This window comes from Meles meles, chromosome 1 (genome assembly GCF_922984935.1).
Source record: "Meles meles chromosome 1, mMelMel3.1 paternal haplotype, whole genome shotgun sequence".
NCBI lineage: Eukaryota > Metazoa > Chordata > Mammalia > Carnivora > Mustelidae > Meles > Meles meles.
The window spans coordinates 208356326-208376889 of NC_060066.1; the positions used below are offsets into that span (position 1 = coordinate 208356326).

At 53.0% G+C, this 20564-nt stretch overlaps 1 protein-coding gene across 4 annotated transcripts in view; it reads right to left on the reverse strand.

The window, feature by feature from the left end:
* The window catches only part of TNFRSF8 (TNF receptor superfamily member 8), a 61305-nt gene that overhangs the window by 4938 nt on the left and 35803 nt on the right, over positions 1–20564 (reverse strand). For 2 of the 4 annotated variants that reach the window (XM_046015483.1, XM_046015462.1), the window contains exons 8-14: positions 19281–19430; positions 11694–11787; positions 11349–11494; positions 9652–9753; positions 9472–9525; positions 2878–2903; positions 573–780 (exon numbers count right to left, since the gene is read on the reverse strand). In XM_046015483.1, coding sequence (XP_045871439.1) covers positions 573–780; positions 2878–2903; positions 9472–9525; positions 9652–9753; positions 11349–11494; positions 11694–11787; positions 19281–19430 — 780 coding nt within the window. The remainder of the gene's footprint in view (positions 1–572; positions 781–2877; positions 2904–9471; positions 9526–9651; positions 9754–11348; positions 11495–11693; positions 11788–19280; positions 19431–20564) is intronic. The other 2 variants (XM_046015472.1, XM_046015494.1) reach the window with 2 other exon arrangements.

Genomic DNA, 20564 nt, shown 5'->3' on the forward strand with positions numbered 1-20564 from the left:
CTCTGCCACCCCGCAGCTGTGTGACACGGACAATCTCCCCGCACCCACCTGACAGTGCCCTTGCCCCGGGTGTGAAAAGAAGAGGCAGGCGCTGTCCTCAGAAGGCCACGTGACAACGAGAGCGGACTTCCGTCCAGACAAGTGGCCGGTCTTGTTGTCACTGGAATGTCTCCTGTCCCTGCAAGGGGCTCTTTGCTGGGGGTGGCGGAGGCGTTCATGGCTCACTTCGAAGTTGGCAGGGCCTCGGGCAGGGAGAGCCCCTCTCCCCGACCTCCGCCCGCCAACACAACTTCACAAGTGCCTGCAATGGCCCTGTGAGGGCGGGATCACTCCTACACCCATTTTACAGAAAGTTAAACTGGGCTGCGGAGCCGGAACAGGCTTTAAGTCTCTCATGAAAAGTGGTTCCTGCTTCCAAGGGTGGGCAGGGGAACCCACCCGTCTTCCTCACCAGGCCTTCCTGCCCCCAGGTCTCTGGCTCCTGTCGGGGGCCCAGGGTCCAGTGCCCTGCTCCCCCTGCTCCCTCAGCCCTGAGCACACAGGGACCCCCCCCCCCGAATCGGCAGACTCACCGATCCTGTTGTTGGTATGCTCCGAGGTCACCCGGGGGGGCTCAGGGAGGTCCCTGGGGGACAAGGGGCTCCCGGCGGGAGGGGTAGCTTCCAGCAGCCGCGTGCTCTCTCGGCGGACTGCCCCGCTGGGGGAGGTCTCCGCAGCCGGGGGGCTCAGCAAGCCCAGCTCTTCCGTGCCCGACTCCACCACCGACACACTCTTCAGCTGCTGTGGGCACAGAGGGGGTGGAGTTAACACAGGGTGCCCCCAGCCGCCCTGGGAAGCCCCTGTTTCTTCACCTCTAGATGCCAGTGAGTCTCCCTCTCCACCTGAAGGCTGCCGCACACCACCCACGGCTTCTCGGCGTGGAGAGCCTGGTGCCCTGTGCTGAGTTTCAGAAGTCCTGTTGCTTTTCACTCGTACGAAATAGCCAGAGCCGCCAGCATCCCCGACAGCGCTCACCGCGTCTGCGGCCTTGACACGGGTGAATCCTCACCACCGCCCTGTACGGCGGCTAATGTCAGTCTCCCATTTCACAGACCAGGAAACTGAGACCCAGAGGAGTCAAGGAACTCGCTCAAGTAAGTGTGCGGGCCAGCACTCGAACCCCGGCACCTCGCTCCGGAATCCACACTTATCAGCCCGTCTGGGGAAGTGTGCACTTCAGGCCCCCCGCAACTGCCCAGCCCTGATCTCCTGGGACGGCGATCGGTTATAATCACACTAATGTGTTCTAAAAGCAGCTATGTCTTCAGTTAAGTGGTGGTTTCGTTTTTGACTTTCGTAAAGGAGGAGTGGTCTCATGGAATGTTCTAACACATACTATGTACCTTCAGTCTTCAAAATGGAAAGGCCGATTCCATGTGAGTGATTCACAAAATATAGCCACACAGCCATGCCTATCCTTTCACAACCATCTTTAGTCCCAAAGATGGCATTTGAAACAAGTTTCTATGAAAACATGGACTCCCGTGGCCAAACAATGTTTGATTATCTCACCAATCATTAAATGCCTTTTTTGTCAAATTTCCTGCTATTGTAACAGCCACTTATCTGACCCAAGCATATCTGTGAATGTGACCTCCCATAATTTGCAACTGAACTCACATTGTGGTTCTGGTTGTTATATTAAGAAATTAAAGGACGGAAACCTTTCTCCATGTATGAATGTTTAAGTTGAAAGAAAGTCACGGAAAAACTGATAAATGGAAAAAACAATGGGTGAGAACCATACACAGCTGAGACGGAGCCATATGAAGGGTTCTGTCTTACCCCATCCCTCAGCCCCAGAGGGCAATACCCCTTCTCTTGCCACCCCCCGCCCCCACACACCCAGGGTGCTCCTGGAGGCTGGGCCCAGAGCAGGGGACCCAGCTCAGCCCACTGAGGGCCAGGTGTCTGAGCCGCTCCCTGGGAACTGTCGCTTCGGGGTAATGTTTGCAAAGCCCCTGGCCCACACCTGCACACAGCAGCAAGCTCTTTGTCAAAGGCAGGGGAAGAGGTCCTTCCAGCTCAGGGTACCAATGCAGGGTACCAGCTTTGAAGCCCCACAAACCAGGGTTCAAGTCAAACCAGGGCTCACTGATCTATTTTCCAATCGCGGACCCAGCTCTCCTGTCCGCGCCTAGATCTCTTCTTTTGTAAAATGAAGGACAGTACCAACCTTCCAGTGCCGTCAGGACTACCCACGATAACTCTGAGGAGCACAGAGCAAGGTGCCTGGCTCATGGTAAGTGGTCCATACAGGATGGCTACGTGTTCACACTTTTTTTGAGAAAGTGAGAGAGAGTGAGCGTGTGCAGGAGAGGAGAGGAGGGGCAGAGGAAAAGACGGAGAGAGAATCTGGAGAAGGCTCCATGCTCAGCGCGGAGCTCGAGGTGGAGTTCGATCTCACCCTGAAATCATGACCTGAACTGAAATCAAGAGTTGGACGCTTCACCGACTGAGCCACCCAGACACCCCTGTGATAGCTGAGTTTTCAAAGAATCGTGCTATGGATTTGTTTCCCCAGTGGAGTGACGATGAAAAGGGAAATGACCCCACCTGGCACCCAAAGTAGCCCAAACCAAATCCATGGTCTGCCAGACCCTTCTGGAAGTCCCCGGCAGGATAAGCCAGGAGCCAGAGAATGCTGAGGGGGTGGGGCTCCCCATCTGTGCTCAGAACACCCCCCCGTGGAGCAGACCCAGCCTGAACTTGCAGGGGGAGCCCGCACCCCCATCATCGCGGGAGGGGAAGGACCCACCAGCAGCTCTCAGAACCAGGGGAGGAGTCCGATTTAGGGGCACAAAAGCGAGGAAGGCGGGGCGATAAAGGGCTACTTACTGTCGGGTTTCTCCCAGGCCTGGAATCTGCAAAAAGAAAGAGAGTCGTGACTTCACCCAGGAGAGTCTGGCAGCTGCCTGGTCTGCCCGGCCCACGGATGGGAGGCAGTGACACCTGTCAGACACTCAGGCTGGATGACAGGGGACAGTACAGAACCCTCGCCCATGCCTGGACACAGAGGCTCACTGCCCAGCGCTCGCCTCAGCGGTGGCTGTGGGAGAACTGGGAACCACCTCTCGCCCAGCCACGAAGCCAACCAGGGCACCGGACTCCTTCTCCAGTCCCCCGCCCCACTCAGGCACAGGAGAGGTTCGGGGGCGGCACACACGCAGCTGCAGCCGAGGGGCCGCCTCTGCTGCCTCAGAAGTTGGTTTGGGGCTGCCCCCACGCCCTTGTAGCCCCCAGGGTCTCGAGAGCCCGGAACTCCCTGGAGCGCCATGCAAAGCTCACAAGGAGGACCTCGAGCCTGAGTGAGGGCAGATGACCCTTCCTGAGGACCTTTGCTAAACCCCACACTGGACACACCCAAAGTCGATCGACCCTGGAGGGCTTTGGTGGGAGATCGGTTTTTTATGACACGTGCCAGAAAGATCCCATGTGACCACCTTCGAGGAGGACAGCGGCTCGTCACCATCCCACCGCCTACCATCCCTCCTCCGCGGGGCTCAGGAGGGGCTGAGTCACAGATTCTGAGGTTGCAACTTTATCTTCTCATCCCAAACGCCCACCATCCACACGAGCACTTCTCTCCTATCAAATACGGGGCCAGGTCACGGCCAAGCCTAGGTTGACATTTACTCATGGCCCACTGGCCCCGACAAGGCTGGAGATTCGGCACCCTGGAACCTGGTCTACACTGGGCAAATCAACTCCCAGCGCAGACCATCGTCTGGGGACACACAGCCCTTGAGGAGTCCTGAGGAGGCCCTCTTGGAGACTTGGAAGTGTTGTTCCAAGCTGCTGTTAGGGGTGCATACCCGACCAGAGCAATCTGCTCTGGAAATGCCAGTGAGCTGCATCATCTCCAGAACATTCTGACCTCAGCAGCTCTGGGAACCATCAGCCCTGATCCTAGCTGAGGCACTCACTGGAGGCCAACCAACTAGGATACTACAAGTAAGACAAGAGGTTTGAACGTGCTGTGTAGACACTAGGTCAGCTGGGGGGCACACTTTCCTGTGCTCCTAAGTGACTATTAGCATGTAAAACGTGTCTAATGTCTAAAGAGGAAATGAACCAGAATGATGGTCAAAAGAAGAACATGTATGAAATGACACAATTTTGGATTCTTTCCTCTTCTTCTTTTTAATTTTTTTTTTTTTTAGAGAGAGAGAGACAGTGAGAGTGCGGGGGTTGGGAGAGAGCGAGAGAGAAAATCTTTCTTAAGCAGGCTCCATGCCCAGCACAGAGCCCGACACAGGGCTGGATCTCAGCCTTGAGATCATAACTTGAGCTGAAATCAGGAGTTGGATGCTTGACCATCAGAGCCACCCAGGTACCCCACCTGGAGTCTTGATTTAACAAATGTTAAAGTTTCCTTCGTCTGGTAACTGATGTTCCCAGCAGAGTGGTCACCTTGGGAGAATATGGTTCATTCCCGCTGGGTGGCCACTGTTGCTATCCCTTCGAGAAATGCTCTCTGGCCTGAGGTACATTCTTTTAAATGATGTCAGTGAAGTTAAATTTTCGCCCTTTGAGAGTAATGTTGACTTTTGCAAATAGCCAGCTGTGGTTTAGGTGGCCAGGGGGAAAGAGTATGACAAAGTAACATGATAAAATAAAATAAATAAAAGTGGTAAAACTCAGTCTTGGAAAGGACGTGGGTAAAAAGGAACACCGTGGCTTATGCCCTGTGAACTGGTTCCATGTTTCTCAAGAGGCATCTGGCAGTGAACCTCACACTCCTTGACCTAGTGACTCCCGCTTCAGGGACACACCCTCAGGAAATAACCCAAGAGAAACAACAAGGCTGTCCGCAGAGGTGGTAGTTGTCATCAAAAACCTGAAAGCAAGCCAGATGCCAAACAATGAGGCAGCTTAGCAGCCTTGAAGCAGAGACCTTCCTAGCAAGAAACCCCCAACACAACACCTCTCCACTTTCCCAGCTTTAGTCCTCGTGTCTGGAAAATGGGACACAGCATGCCAACTCTGGAGGGTTTTTGAAGATGAAATGAGACCCAAAGCGTCAAAGTACCCAGTGATCAGTCCCACTGAGAGCACGCGCCTTGACATGATGTGAGAAGAATGATCCTGTGCCCATGTGGTCCCCCTCCCCCAAACCTGCCACCCCACTGTCCCCAGGAATAAAATTAGGAGCATCCTGCACGTAACTGGCCAGTACGCCTCAAAACTGCCCAGGCTGGGCGCCTGGGGGGCTCAGTCGTTAAGCATCTGCCTTCGCCTCAGGTCATGATCCCAGGGTCCAGGGATCCAGCCCCGCATCGGGCTCCCTGCTCAGCATGGAGCCTGCTTCTCTCTCACTCTCTCTCTCTTCCTCATCCCCTCCCCTAGCTCATGCACGCACACGCACACTCCCTCTCAAATAAACAAACAAAATCTTAAAAAAAAAAAAAAAGTCTCTCACACACACAGAACTCCTAAGTAACCCTACAGCGTGGGCTGCAGTTAAAGGTAACGTATCAGTGCGAGCCCAGCTCCCGGACAGAGACACTGAGGCAAGCTGGACGCAGTGGAGGGAGGGAGGACGCCGGGTGTGCACAAGAACCCTCTGAGCTGTCTCTTCAGATACTCTACACATCAAAAATGGTTCTAAAACTTGAAGTCTGTTGAAGATTTTTAAAAATTTAAAAGTGAGAAAGGGACCGTTCCCAAGAGGCGGCCTGGCATGGGGCGGGCCCCGGGACACTAACGTGGCCGGCGCTCCTCACACCAAGGAGAAAGCCAGCACGTGACATTGACTCTTGGAAACAAGCATCAAACAACATAAAGGCGAAAAGGCCGAATCCAGAGGTACCAGTGTCTGCCTACGGCTGCCTGACAACCCACATGTGTACTTTGATAAAAACCCAGGACAAATCGTGCTGAGAACAGAGGTCAGATTCCCTAAGTGTGCATCCCCTAAAAATGTGGCTTTAGTCCACGGTCTTCATTACTGGTTTCCTTGCTTGGGGGAGTAACTACGATTTTTTCATAAACGCGTCTGGCACCCACGGACACAAGTCCAGGGACACATGAGACATTGGTGCCCCACCCCCCAACCCGGGACAACTGCATGGTATCCCCGGAGCTGCCGCGAGGGTCACTCCCGCCGAGCCTGTGAGTTCTGACACGGTTGCGAGCACTCCCGTCCGTCCCAGCCACTCCCCCCTCTCAGTCCCGGCCCTGGGGGCCCCGCTGCCTTGAGAAGCGGAACAGACCCGAGGAAGGAGTCTGGCCCAGAGGCTCGGCCAGGCTTTGGCAATGGCACCCCTAGATTCAGATCTGGGCTCATGGGAGACACAGCTGATTCCAGGGTGAGGGCAGGGAAGGACCAGGCAGGTTGGGATCGTCTTAAAGAAGTGCTCAGACCACAGAAGGATGGGACAGAAGGACGCCAGGGCCAGCGTCAAGGGCCAAATCTGAACGTTAACTAAATAATGATGGCAAGAGAATAAAAAAGAAAGCCACAAGTCCATGCAGATATAAATAGAGACGACGAAGAAGAAAGTGTGATGAGGAACCGGTTTTTCAGAGCCTGGAAGTTCCTCCCCCGAAAGCACTTACTCCTTGCCAAGGAGAAAAGAACAGCCTCGTGCTGGAGAGGCCTGGGAGGCAGTGCTGGCGTCAAGTGCTCCCAGACAGCCACGCCGGGAAAGGGACCCACCGGCTGGAAGCTGGCAGGACGGCCGCCACGGGGGCGGGGGGGGGGGAGCTCAGCACCCCTGCTGGGATCTTCCCCCACCAGAGATGCACCACCTGACTCCAGTCTCCCATCACAAGGACTGCACCGGGTGAACCCAAGGGGAGGGACAGCCAAGTCAGCGGGGGGATGCTCAAAGGTGGCAAGGTCACAAACGGGACGGAAAAGACAGGAACGGACCCAGACTGAAGGAAACGCAAGAGACGTGACAACCAGATGCAACATGGGGTCCTGAACTGGATTCTTCTGCTGCAGAGGACGTCGTTGGGACAAAGGAAGGATTTTGAATGGGGTCTGAGAATTCGTCGGTGGTTAACGCACCAGTGTGAATTCTCGGATTTTGGTGGCGTCCCTGCGTTGTATAAGAATACACCTTGTTTGCATGAACACACACTAAAGTATGATAAGGCATCGAGATACTAACTCCCCTCAACAAGTTCAGAAAAATTAGTTCTTTGCGCTGTCCTTGTGACTCTACCCTAAGCTTGAAATTGTTTCAAAACGACAACAACAAAATTTTCTTTCAACTTAAACCTGCCTGAAATAACAGATAAGGACTTTGGCGTCCATTAAAACGAAGACTTTTAGTCTGGGTTTCTCAACCAGGCAGTTCCCACCCCCAGACTGTTCTTAACCGACTGGCCTTAAACAAGCTCCTTGACCTTCCTGTGGGCCTGGTTTCTCATCTGGGAAATGGGGACAAAGGCGGCAAGCGCCTGCCAGGTCCGCTACACGTCTGGGCTCTGCTGCCGAGGATACGGGCCACAAGGTGGAATCGACTCGAGAGAGGGCCGGCACGCGCTGGAGCTCCAGAACAGGGAGGGCCAGGGTATGCATCCCGACCTGGCCAGCCATTAGTCCCCTGATGCACCTGATGCTCATCTAAACGCCCAGGGGGGCGAGGACCCATTTTTGTACCCAGCACACAGCCACCTGGACCATGATTTGAACACGCGAATGAGCCAGCACGTGAATGCACGCTCCCTCCCCCCTTCAGGCCCCACTGCTCCGGAGCGGGGGGGCGGGGGGGGGGACGGGGCATCGACACCCTCTGTCCATTCTCATCCTGAGTCCTGGACGCTTATCCTGGCCTCGCCTTCCCTCTGCCTCGGGCCGGGAACCCAGACCCCACCAGGGACGCACCGGAAGCCAGAGGGCCAGAAACAGCCCCAAACAGGATGGCTGCCAGTGAGTCTCAGGGCTTGGTTTCTTGTAGGTCTAACTTCTTCAGGAAAGGTACTTTTCTTTCTCTCTCTCTATTTTTCTCTGTGGCAAAACTGCCATCACAAAGGTTTGAAGAAAAAAATAAACTGACAGCAATGGAAATTCTAATACTAGAAAAATGTCAAGAAAGCAAACATGGGTTTCAGTGAGACATTAAGGCTGACAGCTCATGGAAAAAGGCTTGAAACTATCAAAACACAAAAACCCCCCTTGCTAAGATCACAGCAGGTGCTTGTGAAACTCATCAAATTTGAAACAGGCCTCAGTGGACGGTTTTGTGCCCATGTCCAAAAGTGGGTGGCAGTGAGGGTCTCCGAGGGTCCTGGGGAGATGGAGGGCAAGAGGGCTGTAACCTGGCCCAAGGCTGCCCAATGGGCTCGTGTGTGGACACTGGAGAAAGGACGGACCTTGAGGGGAGGGTGGCAGAGGGGACAGGTCTGAGCCTCCACAAACAAAGCCCACAATCTCAAGGGCCGATGCCTGAGTCTTGAGTCTCACCAGCTGTATGGCCCCCGCCAGCTACCCACTTTTGGGCCTTGACTCCTCCTTATGGAATGGAGATCATCACCCATCTACCTTGGGGTTCCTGGGGCGGTGAGACCCTCTATGGGAGCCTGCCTTGAAACCAGAAAGGGAAGTTCACTCCTTCCCCCTGGGGTTGGGGTCCAGCACACAGTAGGTGCTCAATCAGTGCTTGTGGAGTGCTGGTGAGACCTTGTCCTGCCTGAAAGGGCTGCACAGAGGAGAACAGGCATGTGGCAAGGATGGCTGGGACCCACCCCTCACCAGCACACACACACACACACACACACACACACACACACACACTCACACCCGGGTGAGGGCTGGAAGTAGGTCAGGGGCTCTGGCAGGTGGTCTGCAAAAGTTGGCCTGGAAGCAGGGCCAGAGAGGGCTTCAGAACAGCCTAGAAATCAGAAGGCCCTGAGATGCCTGGTGAGGAAAGCAGCCTCCAGCATGGGCTGGCCTGTTGGCCGACATCAACCCTCAGCTGCACACAGCTCCTGCCTCAACTGAGCCGCACGGCCGCCATCTGAGGCAGACCTTGCCAGCCCTCTTCACAGTGAGGACACTGAGGCAGAGGAAAGAAGAAACTCACCGGGGCCAAGCAGCTTGGAAGTGGCAGAACCAGGCTTCCAGCCCTATCAGCCTGCCCTACAGACCCCATGGCCCTCGCTGCCAGCAGGAGAGGGGCGCAGAGCAACAGGGAGGAGGGGGAAGGGGCAGGGACACCAGAAAGGAAGGGAAGGCATTCAGAAATGCCTCTCCAGGGGGTGGGCACTGTGGAGGAAAGAATGAAAGATGAGATGGATCTTAGACCTTCCTGCCAGCCCACCATCTGAATGCCACGGAGGACCGTGGAGGACGGTTCCTGACCGCGCTGCATTCCCCTTACCGATGAGCCTGTGCAGAGAGGGAGCCCCAGACCCAGAGCCTGGAGCCGCTGTGTCCCTGTGGCCCGAGCAGCCCCCTCTGGACATCTGGTCACTTACCTGCAGGCTCCAGCTGGGGCCGGAAGGTCTGGACAGGGTAGCAGGGGTAGAGCTCTGAAAGGACAGCGGAGTTGGCTGGAGAGCCTCGTGCAGCCCCCTTTCCCCAGGGCAGCACAGAGCCCAGGCTGGGCTAGCGCAGGGCCCCTGCCCTCCCCCAGGCCCCAAGACTCATGCACTCACTCTGCTGAATCCACTTCCGGCAGGCCCTCCGGTGGCACAGGAGGAAAGACACGGAGCCCAAGACCACCACCAGTAGCATGACCATCCAGAAGAGCATGTGCCCTGGAACACAGAGGCGGCCCTGCTCCCTCCGCCCTGATGCTGGGGGGCCCAGGAGCCCCCGCTGCAAGCACCCCGGATGGTCCTCACCCTGAACTATGTTCTCCTTCTTCTGGGGCACAGATGCCATTGGGGCTGGCAGGACCCGGTCCTCCCCCAAGAGGGAACTGAGACCCAGACCCTCTGCCTCCCTGGTGCAGCCCTTATCTACCTGCCCTCTCTCCCCTGGCTCGAGGGAGCCCGTCAGGGCAGGTAAACGGTTGACAGAACAAACCACTTCTGGACAGTGAGAAATTGAGGAGTCGGAGCTGGAAGGAAGGAGCCAAGGTCCAGAAGAATACAGTCTGGGGCCCGCGGGGGAGGGCCCCTGCCAGGCACGGCCCTGTGGTGGGGGGCGGGGGGTTCGGGGGGGCAGGCGGAGCAGTGAGGAGAGTGAAGTGGGGAGTCTGGGAGGACTCCAGCTCCCCTCCAGATGGGAAGCTCCCCAAGGGCAGGCACGGGGTCTTCTCTGCACATGCACCCACTCAGCACCCCTTCCCTGAATACCACGCAGGCACCATTACCATCTCCTTTTACAAATGAGGGAAACTGAGGCTTGCGAAATAACTCACTAAAATGGCAAAGGGTAAACCGCAAGAATCACGGCTTGGGCCAGGTCGGGCCAGGCGGCTCCAGAGCCCACAGCTTCACCGCTGTGTGGGTGTGTGTTTTTACAACTTAACTCAGTACTTGTTCCTTTTTTTTTTAAAACAACGTTTTTTTGTGTGGTGGTTGTTGTTTTTTAAGATTTTATTTATTTATTTGACAGACGGAGATCTCAGGTAGGCAGAGAGGCAGGCAGAGAGAAGAGAAGGGAAGCAGGGGCTGGATCCCAGGACGCCGGGACCACGACCTGAGCCGAAGGCAGAGGCTTTAACCCACTGAGCCACCCAGGCGCCCCTTGTTCCTTTTTTTCTTTGGTCGCTTATGAAGATAGTTACTGTTAAGTCCACGTTCAGATGTTAAAACGTAGTAGGGGCCGTCTATGTGCTTCTCCAGCTTTAACGTGCATGCCGATCTCCTGGGACCATGTTGCAATACAGACTGTGGTTCGTGGGGTGCGGGTGAAACCCAGAATTTGCGCCTCTGACAAGTTGCAAGTCCCAGACCCGGCTTGAGGATGGCCGGCCAGAGGGCTGCCGCCACCTAGTGTTTGACACTAGAACTGCAAGCCTGTACCAAAGTCCCTCAGAAAGTCCCCAAGGAGACCCAAAAGGTGATAGCTACACGGACCCCACTGCTTACTGCCATGCGTGGTATGTGCGACAAAACTGAGGCTCAGAGGAATTAAGCAACTAGTCAAGGTCATGTCTTCACTGTCCAAGTGTTCTGTGAATAGCAATTACGGGCCACGGGGACAAAGCTCTGAGTACAAGCCCTGCCCGGAACCGAGGAACCACCACTAGCAAGTGACAGAGTCACAGCCCCAGCTCAAGAAGCCAGAAACCTGGGGTCAGCCTTGGTCTCCCCCACCCAGTGGATGCTGCTACCCAGGACAAGCCTCCCTCCTCCCAGCCCCCTGGGAGGCAGACCCATCCTTTCTGGGAGGTAATGGTTACCTGAAACCAGAATGGGCTTCCCTGTGGAGGAGAAAGAGATGGGAGTGCTCGTTGAGATGGGGGTGTCTCCCCAAGCGTGGGTGATGCCCCTTCCATGTTCCTTACTGATCTGGGGGTCTGCCGAGGAGACCAGAGGGGCAGAGGCGCTGCCAGGAGAGAAGGCGGAAGTAAGACTGACGGCAGAGATGGAGAAAGGGAAGCCTGTCCTCAGCAATCGTTCCCGGTGGTGCCAACCCACAGTCGGGCACACATCCTCCAAATGACTTGTGACCTTGGCACAGAGATCCAGCCCAGGCCCCACCCCCACCCCAGCCCAGCTGCCCTCAAATACAGCCAGGGAGTCACCTGGTGGGCGTCTTGCTGTCCTCTGGGTTGGTGCTGCAATCAGGGTGGGCCTCGGGGGGAGGCGGCTCACGGGTGGCATCCCTTTCAGCTGTACCTGCAGGGAGAGGTCTTAGAATTGGTATCAAGGAGCCTTACTCAGCAGGACTAGTAACTTCCAGGGAGGAGGCTTGGTGAGGCCAGAAGGACACTGCAGCCAGGCAGACTCAGGCTGGTGTCCTGACCCTCTTTCCTTCTCCCTTCCCTTCCTTCCCTCCGTGCCACAACTCTTTATTGAGCACCTGTGATGTATCAGGGACTCTGCTGAGAGCTGGGACGTAGCAGTGAGCAAAAGAGACCAGATCCCTACTGTCAGGGGCTCACGGGCATGGTGGAGGGCTTACAGAGGGGACACAGGTGCACACAAAGGTACACGGGCTCCCCGTAACACGGGACTTGAACGCGTCTGTCCAGGGAAGCTTCCCTCAGGGGGCCACTGCTGGGGTGTCTGTGTGGGTGGGGCTATCTAAGCAGAGGAAATCAAAGGCGGGGTGGCCTCTAGGCCCCGTAGGTGGGGCAGGGAGGAGAGCAAGCGCGTGGGAGGGGCTGGTGAACAACACGCTTGTTCACAGCGGCATTCTTCAAAGTAGCCAAAGGGTGGAAACAACCCCAATGTCCATCAACCGGACAAATAAATAAGGCGTAGTGCGTCTGCACCCCAATACTGTGTGGCAATAAAAGGGAACCGTGCACTAAGACAAGCCGCAGAGCGCATGAGCCTCGAAAGGATCACGTCCAGTGAGAGAAACCCGACACAGAGCACAGATTTGGGAAATGTCCGGAAAAGGTCCATCTAGAGGGACAGAGAGTAGGATGAACCCTTGTCCAAGTCAGGGACAGATACGGGGACTGACTACTAAAGGCACAAGGTTTTGTAGATCTGGTGACGGTTTTACAACTCCGTAAACGCCTTTACAGTCATTGAACTGCACACTTAGATCTACAGAGCCTGGGGTATGTCAAGTGTACTGCAACAAAGCTGTTCTTAAATACTGCTCTCCAAAGCGAGGATTTAATTAGCAATGGGATGGGATCGGTGTGGTAGATTACATCCCGGGCCCCCCTCCTCAGATGGGGGAGGGGTCTGTGTCCCCGCCTCCCCAATGCCCTGGGACTCAGATGGTCCTTGGAGCGGGATGGAAGCAACAGTGTGACTGTCCCCAGCCTGGGCCATTCTGCACTCCCACCCCGGCTGTAAAGAGAGGATGCTCTGGGCAGGTAGCAGCCTCCACTCATTCAGGAGTAAGAGAAACACTTGAAGCAAACGCAAACCAAACCTGTGCACCCAGGCAAGACAGCAAAGCCTCCAGCTGACCCAGGCAGGACAGCTGAACCCTGAAATGTCAACGTTGTTTGTCGTCCGCTATGCCCGCAGCTAGAGCTGGCTGAGACAGGCAGGCCCGTGTCTCAAAGGATCAAAGTGGAAAAGCTGCCCCTCACCTCCAGCCAACTGTGGTCACACAGGAAGGTGGCTTGGTGCTCTACACCCCCTGATTTTATGCAAAAGAGAAACCTGCGGGGCGCCTGGGTGGCTCAGTGGGTTAATGCCTCTGCCTTCGGCTCAGGTCATGATCCCAGGGTCCTGGGATCGAGCCCCACATCAGGCTCTCTGCTCAGCGGGGAGCCTGCTTCCTCCTCTCTCTCTGCCTGCCTCTCTGCCTACTTGTGATCTCTGTCTGTCAAATAAATAAATAAAATCTTAAAAAGAGAGAGAAACCTGATAAATACACATAAATAAACACATGAAATTACTCTCTCCTGATATTTGAACATAGCCTCAGTTTTTCTTTTTTTTTTTTAAAGATTTTATTTATTTACTTGACAGATAGAGATCACAAATAGGGAGAGAGGCAGGCAGAGAGAGAGAGAGAGGAGGAAGCAGGCTCCCTGCCAAGCAGAGAGCTCGACGCGGGGCTCGATCCCAGGACCCTGGGATCATGACCCGAGCGAAAGGCAGAGGCTTTAACCCACTGAGCCACCCAGGCGCCCCCATAGCCTCAGTTTTTTGAAAGTTCCTTTCTTCTGAGATCAACTCTATTAAGGCATAATTGATATAGGAGAAAATGTCCCTTCCGTTGTACTGTTTGATGGGTTTTGAAGACAGTATCCTTCTAATGTACCTGTACCTCCATTCAAAATCTAGAACATTCCCATCATCCCAGTAAGTTCCCTGGTGCCCTTCTGCCATGAACCCTCCTCCCACACTAAGGCAACCACTGGTCTGCTTTATGTCCGTATAGGTAAGTGTGCGGGTTCCCGAATTTCATTAGACCGGCTCGGGCAGGAAGCACTCTCTGGGTCTGGCTTCCTTCTCTCAGCACGTTTCTGCGAATCGCTCATGATGCACAACACACTCGTCCCTGTGGGGACGTGCCACACTTACCCGGTCACCCGTGGATGAACATCTGGGTTGTTTCCAGATTGGAGCTATTATAAATAAACTGTAAATAAGGCAGCTCTGGATGTTCTTGTACAAGTCTTCGTGAGGACATACAATTTTATTCCTCCTGATACTTCGGAGTGGAGGGGAAAGGCTGTATGCCTCTGTGCCGACCACACAGAATGCCTTTGAGGACCCGTTCAAGGATGGTCTCCTCTGATCTGACCCAGGCACCTCTTCTTACAGGTGGGAGAGAACCACAGAGCCAGAGCTAGAGCCAGAAAGCGGGGCTCCTGAGTTCCAGGACTCAGCACGCTCCGCTGGACCGCGCCACCTCCTGCCTGGGGACTGAGCGCATTCTTACAGGCTTACAATTAACTACTTTTCTAGGGCTGAGAAAACTGGCCCCCATTTGAAGTAGGTCATGCCCGGCCACTATCCCTCTCCAGCCCACGGCCCCGGTGGCAGCACGCTTCCTCTGCTGGGGTACAAACCAGACCCCCCACCCATACTCATTTCCCTTCTATGAAGCTCTCATGCTGCTTCTCAGATTTTTTCCTGAAACACTATGAAGAGAAAGTTAAGCAAGGATTAATTTCCTTCTTGGATTAGTATGGTTCTGAGGAACTCCCCACTTTGGGGGGGGGGATGTCTCCAAATAGATGCTATGTGGTCCCTCAGCATCACCAGACTATTACCCGAATTAGCTGAAGCCTGCAGGCTTTAGGCTCTGAGGAAGATGATAGGATTTGTTATGATAATTTCTATCTATTTGCATATCAATATTGAATTAAATTTAAAATGTTATTGGTTTCCACAAGAGCTGACTCTCAGAGGACTGGAGGAGTTTTTGTGTTCAAATATATCCCCCAGGAGCACCATGAGGACAGAGCCTCCTGCCTCTCCCTAACTCCCCTGAGTCTGAGCTCCCACTGGAACACCTGCCGGAATGCAGCAAAAGAACCGCTGTCCTGGGGCGCCTGGGTGGCTCAGTGGGTTAAGCATCTGCCTTGGGCTTAGGTCATGGTCCCAGGGTCCTGGGATCGAGCCCTATGCCTCCCTGCTTAGTGGGGAGCCCGCTTCTCCCTCTCTCTCTGCCCCTCCCCCAACACCCACTCATACTTTCTTTCACTATTTCTCTTTCTCAAATAAATAAAACTTAAAAAAAAAAAAAAAAAAGTACCGCTGTCCTTCTCTAAGTGGAGAAGGTGGACCCAGTGCTCCTTGGGTGCTCTCAACCTCTCCATGTGCATCACACCTCGCCTGTGGCCTTCCTCCTTTCTCCCGGGTGTAGGGACCCTCCCCCTTTCCTCTTCCTTTAAATCTGGAGGTGAGCAGAAGGTATCGTTTAGCCCCTACTTAGGCTGCCTGTGTTGTCTGGTAAGAGCCAACTGCAAGAGGGGAAAAAAGAAAAAGAAACTACCCACTCTTATTCCCAATTTAGAACTAAAAAATATAGTATTTGCCAGACTGAAATATTTCTCTTTAAATCCAAACACCAGATCCTTGGGCCATTTGAAGGAGGCCATTTGAGTCTTAGCATCGAGGTGAAACGGGTTGTCTTTTGGTGCATCCAACAAGTGCTTAACATCAGATAAAATTTTCATCTTCATATTTGGGGTGGAGGTTTTTCAGCTTTTTATTTTCCTAGAGTTCTTAACTGCCTTTTGTTTTCTTGTTGAGAAGGGAATAACGCGCGTTCACCAAATCATCGAGTTTTTCAAACCTACTACTCAGGAAGTTTACTGTGATTCTTTCTTTCATTCCTGCAGACAGGACAACTCACTGGAGCCCTCCTCCATTTTTCTGTTCTCATCTGGCTCAGCTGGTCTGCAATACAGCTGTCATACTGGGACTTCCCTGCTCTCCTAGGATAGAGTCACTGTTTTCTAGATTCATGGCTTTTTTTTTGGTTTTAGCCTCTCATTTAGCCAGATAACATCTTCAAGTAACTTTCTAAGAGAGGACACATGAGCGAAAATCTTCCTGCCCTTTTATGTCTGAAAATGCTTTTTGATGCTTTCAAATTTAATTGTCCTTAACCGAATAGAAAATTCTAGGTTCAGAACTAAGAAGAAGCTGACGTGGTCTGGTAGGGAGGACTCTGGGCTGGAACTCAGGATCCTTATGTTCTAGCTCTCCTTCTGACCATATGATTCTCTCCACCCATAAAACTAGGTGGGTAAGATCAGGTCACAGTGGTGAAAGGCTTTGAATGGGCCCTCAAGAGACATTCTGGGTGGCCAGCACAGTAATCCAGTCATCCATCTCCTGGGTATTTACTCATGAGAGATGAAAATATATGTTTACACAGAGTTGTACAAGTCTTTTTATAATTGCTTTATTTGTAATAGCTCCAAACTAGAAATAACCCAAATGTCTGTCAACTAGTGAATGGATAGATAAAGACATCTATCATGTCTAGGTCTGAGTAATCTTCATTCATCCTGCTTTGCTCTTGGTAGGTCCATCTGAAGTTTCATATTTTTCAGGTCAAGTATGCAAGGAAAGTTGGGGCATCACGGTGGGTACAAGGCCCGGAGCACACAGTGACCAGGTCAACAGGGCTGTGAATGAAGAAGACCCAAGGCTTGGGGTAAGGGGTGCACAAGGGGAATTACGGCACTTGGGCTGACATGAGTCCCGGGGTATACCAGTATCCCTGTTGGGACGGTCACACAAAGGTGGTCACCAGACCCAGGCTGGGGCTGTGAGGCTGCCCAGGGACTGTCTACTCCGGGAGCATGACTGGGACAGGCCCGACCAGATGTCCCCACCCATGTGCTCTGTCGACAGAGGGCGCAGCAAGAGCAAGAAAAAGCAAATGCCGCCAAGAGAAACCTCCTTCTTCCTACAATGGCTCCCCAGTGCCCTCTACTGGCAGAGCTCAACATCGCGATCAGCAGGAGAAACGCATGAAGAGTCCGGTCCTTTCCAGCATCAAGGTCTTAGCAGGTGCTGAAGGTGCTGAAGGTGAATGGATCGCTGAGAGGCAACACATGGGAAGAAGCTCACTTTCTAAAAACCTTTTTTGGTCCTCTTCTCGCTTACTATTTCTTTTTCGCGGCATTCTGATCTCTCTCTATGGATGCAATGATTTCTTGAGTTTTTCTGTGGATGCTCATTTAACATTTCAAACGTCTGCTCCTATTCCTGAAGCCATTTCCATCGCTTCATCCACAGTAAGTGTTCTGTGATTGTTTTTCTCCATCATGCAGCTGGTTTCCCTTATCGGTCTGAATGGCTTTACTGCTCCCTCCTATCTCCTTAAAAAGGACTCTGCTGCACGCTCCAGTCGCTGGTGGGGTTTCTTCTGCTGCGTTGGTAGCCTGGCCTTTCCACCTGAGGTCTCTTCGTGAGTAGGGGGTCCGGCTGGGAACTCTGGGTGGTGGAGAGTGTGGGCTGACGTCAGGGAGACTTAGCAGGGGTAACTTATCGCCAGGCTCTACTCCCAAACACACAACCAATGAGGCTTTCCACAGAGCGGCGGCCCCCCACCAGCAGCCCCATGTTTCCCCAGATACTCCTTCAGTGTCTTCAGCCAAAAAGTTGATGATTTTCACCAGAGGATGAAAACTCGGGCACCATCAGGGTCCGTGGTGTACCACTGTCTCAGAGTTTTAACTGTCATTTTCCAGACGACGTTGCAGCCAGCCGCACCGTTCAGTTCTCCACTGCAGCCCCATTCTTCCTTCTCCGGCCCGCTCTGAGCCCAGAGCCTCCGTGGGGTCCTGCGCGCAAGGTACCTCTCACTATTCCTGCAGCAATTGCGGAGTGAATTCCGGGCCGAGGTTTCCTCCCCCTCATTTCATTTGTCACCATCCTTCCATCTGTTTTCTACCTTCTAGAAATCTCCTTTCTGCTGAATAACCAGTTTTTTTTCCCCACCATCAAGAGTTTATATTTTTCTGTACTCTGGCAAATGTCTACCATCATTTTTTTCTTTGTTTTCTCTTGTGTTTTTTGTTTGTTTGTTTTTTAAGTGGGCTCCACACTCAACATGGGGTTCAAACTCACAACCCTGAGATCACAAGTTGCACGCTCTGCCGACTAAGCCAGCCAGGTGCCCCAAAGGTCTACCATCCTGAGTTGGAACTGTCTTCAAAAATTTCATATTGCTCTATCTTGAGTCAATGAAACAGCCATTCAAATAAGTGAAGATTTTACCAGCCCAACAATTTCAGAAGGAACAATTTTTTTTAAAAGATTTTATTTATTTATTTGACACAGAGAGAGACAGTGAGAGAGGGAATACAAGCAGGGGGAAGTGGCAGAGGGATAAGCAGGCTCCCCACTGAGCAGAGAGCCTGATGTGGGGCTCAATCCCAGGACCCTGGGATCGTGACCTGAGCCGAAGGCAGATGCTTAACAACTAAGCCACCCAGGCACTCCCAGAAGGAACAATTTTTTAAAAATCATCAGTATCTCTTGCCAAGGGGCACCTGGGTGGCTCCGTCAGTTAAGCATCTGCCTCCAGCTCAGGTCACAACCCCAGGGTCCTAGGATCAAGCCCCACATCGGGCTCTCTGTTTTGGCAGGGATCCTGCTTCTCCCTCTCCCTACCACTCCCCCTGCTACTGCTCTCTCTCTTCCTCACTCTCTCTCTCCCAAGTAAGTAAATAAAATCTTAAAAAAAAAAAAGAACCTCTTACCAAAATGCCAAATCTAGATTTTTTAAAGGAATTTTTTTTAATATTTTATTTATTTATTTGACAGAGAGAGATCACAAGTAGGCAGAGAGGCAGGCAGAGAGAGTGAGAGGGAAGCAGGCTCCCTGCCGAGCAGAGAGCCCGATGCGGGACTCGATCCCAGGACCCTGAGATCATGACCCGAGCCGAAGGCAGCGGCTTAAACCACTGAGCCACCCAGGCGCCCCCAAATCTAGATTTTTTAAAGTTTATTTTTTTTTAGTAATCTCAATGTGGGGCTCAAACTCACAACCCCAAGATCAAGAGTGACATGCTCTTCTGACTGAGCCAGCCAGGCACGCCCAGATCTAGATTTTATCCCACTTACCAGATCTAACTATTAAAACAAAACCAAAGCCCAAACCTGACCTAGTTAACAGCTTGGGTTGAAGGTCATTTGTCCAGTGGGGGGGTGAAGAAAAGAAAAGTTCATTTGCAGGGGCATAGACTGAAGCCCATTGGTTGGGGGTGCAGAGAGCTTACCCTGGGGTTTGGTGACCGTCCCTGGTGGGCAGCTGGAGCGGGGGGTACAGCGGGCACAGGAGTTGGTGGCTGATGTGGTACAGAACATGCCAGATCGACATTCGCAGACTCGAGAGGAGTTCCATGTGCACGGCGTCTTCTCCACCAGGTCTTCAAAGGGACACAGAAAAGGGTCATGAGGAAGGATCTGGGATGGCAAGGGCAGGGGGTCCCGAGAACCCCCAGGAGGGCAGAGAAGCATTTGCCTGGAAGCAAACACTCACGTGACTATCCTGTCGAGCAGATCTTTTGGCACGCTCAAAATAGTTGGGCTGAGCAAAAGAAGGCAAGAAGGAAAAAAAGAGTATGTACTATCTGATAATGTTTACAGAAAACGCTAGAACATGCAAACTCTTCCACAGTGACAGAAAGTAGGATGACTGCCGAGGAATGGAAGTGGGGTGAGCCATGGTAGAGGGACGATAAGGAACTCGAGGAAACTTCCTGGAAACCTCGTTTCCCTGATTGTGGCGATGGCTTCACAGTACATACAATGTCAAAATGTATCAAATGGCACGCTTTGCACACATGCATGGCCCTGCGTGTCAATCCTGTCACAATAAAGCTGATAAAAGAAAACAATCTAGAGAACAGGGTGAGCGGGCATGGGTAGAGATGAGCCCACAGTGGCTGGGACTCGATCATTTGTTCAAAGTGGGTGAAGCCCACAGCCATTCCTGACTTTCTCTACTTCTGAATACGCTTGAAATCTTCAGTGATGGGGTGCCTGGGTGGCTCAGTGGGTTAAGGGTCTGCCTTTAGCTCAGGCCATGATCTTGGGGTCCTGGGCTAGAGCCCCATTGGGCTCCCTGCTCAGCAAGGAGTCTGCTTCTCCCTCTGTCCTCTTCTCCCCCTCCCGACTCACACGCGCGCGCGCGCTCTCTCTCTCAAGTAAATGAACAAAATCTTTAAAAAAAAGAAATTTTCAATGATAAAAAGGGTTATTTTTTCCAAAATTAAAAAAAAATTTTTGGAAGTTTTGTCAAAGGAAGCACGTGATAATGCATTTACATATCCTTGGGAATATTTTATGTGCTCTAAATGGGTGAAAATAGAACGACCACTTTAGTAGATCAGACACATGAGACTGGCTTGGGAGGACTTTCCTCATCAGCAGGATACTTCACAGACCTCAGATGATAACCTCACAGTCTCTTCCTGAAACCTCCGGAGAGAGTGGGAACTGGGGAGGGTTGGAGAGTTTGTGCGGGCAGCAGGAGTGGGCTCAGCAGTGACAGCGAGAAC